At 48.4% G+C, this 7,871-nt stretch overlaps 1 protein-coding gene, 1 long non-coding RNA gene and 1 pseudogene across 2 annotated transcripts; 2 read left to right on the forward strand and 1 right to left on the reverse strand.

Annotated features, from left to right (window-relative positions):
• Positions 1-2,399: 2,399 nt before the first annotated feature.
• LOC136534925 (uncharacterized) lies at positions 2,400-4,561 on the forward strand. The gene is made up of 5 exons (XM_066527277.1): positions 2,400-2,710; positions 3,065-3,224; positions 3,336-3,514; positions 3,631-3,804; positions 3,890-4,561. The coding sequence occupies exons 1-5, from the start codon at positions 2,495-2,497 to the stop codon at positions 3,974-3,976; spliced, it is 816 nt and encodes a 271-aa protein (XP_066383374.1). The 5' UTR covers positions 2,400-2,494; the 3' UTR covers positions 3,977-4,561.
• LOC136534926 (uncharacterized) lies at positions 3,256-3,747 on the reverse strand. Its single transcript, XR_010778847.1, has 2 exons — positions 3,608-3,747; positions 3,256-3,473 (listed from the first exon to the last, which is right to left on the reverse strand). It is a non-coding gene; the product is annotated as an uncharacterized lncRNA (long non-coding RNA).
• A 98-nt stretch (positions 4,562-4,659) lies between the features above and the next one.
• LOC136534924 (desmethyl-deoxy-podophyllotoxin synthase-like) lies at positions 4,660-6,824 on the forward strand (annotated as a pseudogene).
• Positions 6,825-7,871: the final 1,047 nt, after the last annotated feature.

The raw sequence follows: 7,871 nt of genomic DNA on the forward strand, positions 1-7,871 counted from the left end.
AGCACCACACTTGAGCATCACTCCAAGGCTTAGGCCATAGCTAGTAGAGTTGAGTATTTGGGAGAGATGTGAGGGAAGAGTATGGGGAAGTGTTGGACTTGTCGGTATCTCCCCGAGCTTGTACATCGATGAGCACCGGTGCCTCAATAGAGCTTTTCGCTAAGTGAGTGTTCGTGTTTCTTATGGTTATAAGTCTTTTAATTAGTTAAGCTCTATTCTTACTTGTTTGCGGGTTCATCGTCTGTCCTCATGGCGGATACTCTAGTAGAGAGTCTTGATAAAGACGGATAACCATGCGCAACGCTAGAGTAGTAGTCGATAGTATAGACGTGGTGTCTAGGCTAGAGGCTATCTTCGTTTGCCTCGTATCCTCCGGTTGAGGGGTAGGCGGTAGGTGGTGACAGCCCTATCCATCCTTCGTAATCCCCCACGTTCGGATATGGTGTAGAGTCGTATGCCGGTATCACCTGGCAAACCAGGTGCGCTCCGGTGCCTGAAGTAAGCAAGTGAAAGTAGAGTTAATACCTGTCCTTAGACCCAAAAGCCATAGGAATCCATTTCTACCGTTTCCAACTTTACCCTTGTGTTGTCCTTGGACAAATTAGCTAGAAGAAGTAGCTCCGTTCCTTATGGAAAATATGATACCCTGAATACTTCCGAGTGAAAGCTACAACGGTAATTCTGTGCGCTTGCGGAATCTTTCTGCATTCGTTAAGAAATACCAACAGAGACTTTGGTGGGGCTACCGTTGGATCCGCAACGACCGGCTGAGATCAGACCCTAGGGACGTTGACTTGTCCTAGACTTCTCGATCTTGGGCCAGCAGATCTAGATCCTTGCAGGCTGCAACCTAGATTGCAGGTTCCCCAGTTAGATTCTCTCACATCAGAGATGGCAAGGCAGGGTGGGTGCTAGCCTAGCGGTAGATCTTAAATGGGATTTAAGAAGGGGCCAACAATATTTAAGTTCTTTCAAGTGTGCAATTTTCTAAGACTCCTTAAGCATTAACCATAACACATCATTAAGAAAAATCAATGCCAAGAGGGGGCCATGACCCACTCTGGCCTCTATGTAGCTCCACCTGTGGTGCTAGGCATAACTAGGGAATCCAGAGGCTACTCAGGTTCGACGGTGGCGGCCACATATGTGCACACATGGCACCGATGACCCGGTAGCAGATACATTTCGGTGTGGTTGGGGCCTCCCCTTTGCCGCTTTGCACCTTTGACATGTGGCTGCATTCGCCTATTGCGCCCCTATGTGCTTGGGGTTTGCATAGTAGCAGGAGGCATGGGATGGCAAGTGTCCTCCCTTGCGTCAAGTAATGCTTTTCTTGGGATAGTTGTGATGGTTGTGCATAGTGTTGTTCAGATACCATGTGCCTATGTGGGTTGTGCTTTTTTGTGCAGTGTGAAGTGGATGGTGCTAGCAGAAAGTCTTGTTTTGGCTAGTTCCAGTAAAATGTTTTGCATTCAAAAAAGTCTATGTAACATCTTCACATCAATTTCTCCTAATAGTTGTGCTTAAATTGTATGCTACATCATTGAATAACTTATGAACACTAACAATTTTTTAAATAAAATGGCAAAGGACAAGGACACGTGGCACGCTACTACGATGAAACGTGGCAGAACCAGAGAGGGACACGTGGTGACATGTGATAGGATAAGTGGCAAGATTATGTCACGCTGATGCTAACGGTGTGGGTCGGCTGACAGATGAGGCCCACAGTGATCACACGATCAATGGCTAACGTTGACCGTTGACTTGGCCAACACTGGTCTGGTTCCGATGAATGGTCGGCTACAGGGAAGAGAGAAGAAAGGCGACGTCGAATATTAAGGGCCCGTTTGGCACGGCTTCAACTGGCTTTTGCTTATCTGACAAAAACACTGTAGCACACTGTAGCAAAAAGGCGGTTTTCTCTCTCCTACTTTTTCGTCTCGCTGTAGCACGTGTACTGTAGCAAAACGGGGAAAGCCAGAAAAACCGGCTTCTCCGGCTTCAATGAACAGTGCCGATGTCAGTGAGAGAGGAGGGGAGGAGAGAGAAAACCGGCTTTTTGCTACAGTGTTGCTACAATGTTTTCGTCAGATAAGTCGGAACCGGTATAAGCTGTGCCAAACGGGCCCTAAGTTTTCTTAACTTTGGACACCTCGGTAGTCTAGGAAAAAGGAAACTCCGATCTGCATTCCAAAAGAAACTCTGAGAGGGTGCCGTTGTTAAATTATATACACGAAAAGTCCGAGCTGGTGGGACCCATGGACGGTCGCGATCGAGTCGATGTCCCATCGCACGGCAAGTCGGCAACCCGGCCGTGTCCTCCAAGACTCCGCCTTCCCCGCGACCCGAGCCCGACCGCCGCGACCGCTTATATATATCCACGCCCCCCGCGCGCGGCCGTGAAATCCTCAATCCGAACAAATCCAAGGAGCTAGCGGGGCGATCCCGACCGTCGCGGGCGGAACCCTATCCCTACTACCTCCACCCTCTCATGGCGGCGACAGCCGTGGCAAGCCGGAAGCGAGGGACGGCCGCCGCCTTCCTCGACGACCCCTTCTCGTTCCCCGCCGCCGACCTGCCGCTCCTGCAGACCAAGCGCGGCCGGTGCTCGTCGTCGATTGTTGCCGCCGACCTCGGACTCAGCTTCCCGCTCGAGTTCGACCCGGTCGAGGCGCTCCATCTCATCTTCCCCGGCGAGGATCCGCAGGTGCGTCCATGTACGTACGTGTGCGTTTAATTTATTTGATACATGGATTGTTTATATTAGTCCTAATAATCAATCACGGCGAACAGGCTTAGAGTACGCCGATAGGCAAGAGGTCAAGCCAATGAGGTCCTGCCATTAGCTACCGTGATATATACTATCTAATAAACTTGATTTCGAAAATTCTGTCCTCTTTTGGAGTTCAATCGATGCATCGAACATAAATTGGTGTCCTTACCAATTGGTACTACAGTACTGTACCAATGAATGTCTTCAGTCATGTGTTTTCTTATCCTACACAAATTAGTACTAGTTAGGATTTGTGCACCTAAAATCATTTTTCCCGTTAATTTACAGGTTCTACAAAACTATTTACAAGCGTCAGGAGATGTCTTGGATGCTGCAATCAGAGCATACAAAGATTATTTGGCAGAAAGAGGCACAGAATCTGCTTCTGCCATGAACCATGTTCCATCTGACAACGAGGAAGGCGATAGCATCCTATCTGAATCCGATGGTATGCGGCCATGTTTAATATCTCAACATACTTTCATGCAACCAAATTTATTTAATCATTTAAAATCAGCTACCGTTAACATAAACCTTACTGCATCAATGGCTATTGCAGTTGACCTGATAGTGGAAACCATTCCCACCAATTGCTCTGGATGGGCAGAGCTCATTGTCAAGGAGATGTCCTCTGCTTCAGATTTGACTGATGCCAAGAATCGCGCCTTCAAGATACTCAACCTGTTGGAAAAATCTGCTGCTAGGAGTAGCCCAGATGAAAAAAGCAAAGTGAACAAGGTATCAAGATTGCCTAAAGTTAAATACTTCTTTATTGTATTATTATGAACCATGTTTAATAATGCTTATAGTTCTCCTTCCTCCCAAGCTGACCTGAATTTTTGTTGTCAATCCAGGAGCACAAGATAGTGAAGCAGATGCTGGGATCCCTGCTTCACCAGAACGGCGTTCTGAAGCGTGCATTCCTCATACAGCACAACCGACTCAAGGAGTATCAAGAGATGGTGCAGGAGCGATCTCAATTCAACCAGATTCTCGAGAAGTACCAGAAGCAGATCAAGGCGTTAGAGGTAGGTTCTGTGAAATCATTGCTATAATGCTTAACCTGTATTTTATCTACCTACTCGTACTAACCTTCTCATCCTTACCATCCAGGAGAAGAACAATGCCTTGTCATTTCATCTTCAAAATGTGAACCAATGCAGAAACACCTATTGGCATCGCAATCCAGATGTCTTCTAATCGATACGGTTGTCAGAAAGGACATGTCCTCTAATCACTACATACTGCTGCTACAACTTACGAGTCAAGCTTGGAGCTTAATCCACAAGATCCTGAAACTGCAAAATATCATTTTTCTCTCTTCCAGCTAAGGAGAAAGACGATCAAAGACAGGCCATGTCCATGTGGTGTTGCAATTAGTTTATGTTAGATTGTCTGTAGAGGGAGATAATCAAAGGACATGTTCATGTGTTATTGCAATTAGTTTGTGTTAGTCTGGATTCTCTTTAGATTATAGTTGCTCTTGATGTAAGCGAGCAAAATTTGACGGAGTTCAAACATTCATGTACGATTTGTTTTAATTTATTGATCGAATCGAGACTGTTCCCCATCAAAGCTCCCCTTAACTGTGAAAGGATTTACTCCCAGTCCCAGATATGATGATTTGTTGAGAATTGGTACTAACAGCACCATTGGAAATGTTTTGATGGGCGCTTGTGGGTTTCGAATTACAGCTAGCAACCAACTAAAGCACCTTTAGCATTGGAGCGCATAATAAACAATTTGTATTTTTTATTCAACATTGCTCTATCTTCTCCGTGCACGCATTATTTACCACATTCCTTCTAGATCTGAATGCAAATCTCCATATTATATAGTTCACTCGCCATCCACCTGCTCCTCCATATCATTTCATGGAATTTTGTTTTGCCGACTTGAATCGTCTATGCACTACACTTAGAATGAACTCTACTATGTACTACTTACCTCGAGGAACAATCAGATATGCAACCCAAATCATGGACCAAGAACTCGAACCATCCTACCATTACTTCTTCTGGGCAGCGATCCTGCGGCTGCCGCTCCTCGCCGTTAAGCTCCGGCGGCGCAAACACGGCTATAAACCACCTCCCGGCCCATGGCAGCTCCCGGTCATCGGCAGCCTTCACCACCTCGTGGGTGCGCTCCCGCACCGCGCCATGCGTGACTTGGCGAGGCGGCACGGCCCGCTCATGCTGCTCCGCCTGGGCAAGCTCCCCGTCGTCGTGGCGTCGTCGCCCGACGCGGCCCGGGAGGTCATGAGGACACACGACGCCGCGTTCGCGACGCGGCCCCGGACTGCCACCCTCAGGGAGCTCACCTGGGACGGCCTCGGCGTCGCGTTCGCGCCGCACGGCGAGCACTGGCGCCAGCTCTGCAAGCTCTGCGTCACCGAGCTGCTCAGCGCGCGGCGCGTGCGGTCCCTCCGCGGTGGGCGCGAGGCCGAGGCCGCCAGCCTCGTCGCGTCGTCGTCGTCGTCGTCCAAGCCCGTGAACGTCAGCTCCCTCCTCGCCTCGTACGTCACCGACGCGGTCGTGCGCGCCGTGGTGGGCGGCCAGATCAGGGACCGCGACGCGTTCCTGGAGAAGCTGGACGAGGGCGTCAGGGTGGCCGCGGGGTTCAGCCTCGCCGACGTGTTCCCATCGTCCAGGCTCGCGCGCCGCAGAAGCGCACCACCGCGAGATGACACGGCTCATGGACGGCGTCATCGCGGAGCACCAGGAGAGGCGGGCGGCCGGTGCTGGAAACGACGAGGACGACCTCCTAGACGTGCTGCTGAGGATCCAGAAGGACGGCAGCCTGCAGGTCTCCCTCGACATGGGCATCATCCGCGCCGTGATCATCGTAAGCTCAGCTCTCTTCTCCCCCAATGTGTTCGACGATCGTCACTCCGACGACATTGACGAGATTGTATTTTTTTCTGGATGGGGCGCCGTGCACTTAGGATCTTTTCAGCGCGGGGAGCGAGACGACGTCGACGACGCTGCAGTGGGCCATGGCTGAGCTGATGCGGCACCCGGCGGCGCTGCGCAAGGCGCAGGCCGAAGTGCGTCGCGTGCTCGCCGGCTAAAACCGCGTGCCGGAGGACGCTCTGCCAAAGATGCATTACCTGCAGCTGGTCATTAAGGAGACTCTGCGTCTGCACGCTGCAGTGCCGCTGCTTCTCCCGCGTGAGTGCCAGGAGGAGACGCGCGGCGTCCTCGGGTACGACGTGCCCAGGGGTGCCATGGTGCTGGTCAACGCTTGGGCGATCGGCCGGGACGCCGCGAGCTGGGGCCCCGACGAGTTCAGGCCGGAGAGGTTCGAGGACGGCGGCTCCAGGGCGGTGGTGGACTTCAGGGACACGGACTTCGAGTTCGTGCCGGCGCCGGACGCTGGATCTGCCCCGACATAGCGCTTGGCCTCGCCGTCATGGAGCTCGGTCTCGCTAGCCTCCTCTTCCACTTCGACTGGGCGCTCCCCGGTGGCGCTGCGCCGGAGGAGCTGGACATGGCCGAAGGGCTCGGGATCACGGCGAGGAGGAAGAACGACATGTGGCTGCAAGCCACCGTACGCGTTCCTGTTCATAATGTGTAGATTTTTCTGAATGTTTTTGGGATTTGGGAGTAGAGGTGAAGGTTTCACGTTATTATTATTAAAAAAAAAGGCTGACTAAGAGGGTATTTGTTTCAAATCCCTGATAAAAGATTCAACCTGTTAAAGATGAAGATAAAACAAACACACCGACTCTTATAATCGATACAAGAATACAAATGCAACATCTACCAAATACCAATATACTTCTTCCAATTCAGTGTATAAGGCGCACAATCTTTGACCAATAGTTTGGTCAAAACAAAATGTAACTATTGTGATACAAATTTGATACTAATAGATGAATACCCTGCATATTGCCGCGGGATTTGCATGGATCACCACTATATAGGAATGTACACAAAAGAAAATCCAAAACTATTGCTAACAAGATGAAATCAAATTTTATGATATATTTAATGATACTCTACAGTATATATGATGGGTGGTGACATCATTTTCTTAGATAATTTGATGGGAACGATGTACATGATCCTGAAGATTTAATAATGCTACTTGACATGACTTTTTTTATTTACTTATTAGGGTGAAAGTAAAGAGAGGAGATAAGGAAAACCGAAACTAAAAATTTAATATTGCAGGCATAGTCCTACCTGTGCATATCAGTTGCCATTGTATAATCTTCCTGTTAAGCATGACTGCTAGTAAGCAATTGGTGATTTTCAGTTTCCATGGATTTGCATGCTGCCTGTTGAGCTATGCGTGGAATTAAAGAACATCAAAGAAAGGCCATGCATTTGGTTGGCCCAGTGGTGGAGATCGAAGCAATTTACATGCTGTCCTATTCTTGTATGCCTTAGGCTGTCTCCAACAGGAGACGTGTTGCGGAACCCAAATTTAAAATGGGTCTCTAACATAATTATCTATAGCCTCCAACAGAGTACTTATATAAAAGATCCATTTTAAGTGTCAGGAGAGGCATAACCCAAATCCAACAGAGTACTTATATAGAAGATCCATTTTAGGTGTCAGGAGAGGCATAACCCAAATCTGAGTATCCTCTCTCCTGAAGACTCATTTGCAGAAATAGCTGTATTTTGGGTCTTATTATTTGAGAAGATCAAAAATAAGTATTAAAACATTTGCTTTTAGTGATACCTAAAGAACGAATGGGTTTTGTATTTTAGATGGTGGTTGTTGAAGACAGTCTTAGTAACGATGGTTGCGAATGCCTGCCATGGGGATAAGGCTGTCAGTTTAGCTTCCTGGCGCATACATGAAAGGGCTCTTGTTGGCCTAGGGCTTGTTTAGATCCCATCAAAGTTCCAAGTTTTTTCACTCTCTCTCCATCACATCAATTTTTAGCCGCTTGCATGGAGTATTAAATATAGGTAAAAAAAATAACTAATTACATAGTTTAGTTGGAAATCACGAGATGAATCTTTTGGGCCTAGTTGGTCCACGATTGGATAATATTTGCCAAATAAAACGAAAATGGTACTATTCATCAGGTTGAAAAAAGTTGCAATCTAAACAAGGCCCTAGTGGTGACGGTAGAAGT

Source organism: Miscanthus floridulus, unplaced genomic scaffold, assembly GCF_019320115.1.
Source record: "Miscanthus floridulus cultivar M001 unplaced genomic scaffold, ASM1932011v1 os_2401_1_2, whole genome shotgun sequence".
Classification (NCBI taxonomy): domain Eukaryota; kingdom Viridiplantae; phylum Streptophyta; class Magnoliopsida; order Poales; family Poaceae; genus Miscanthus; species Miscanthus floridulus.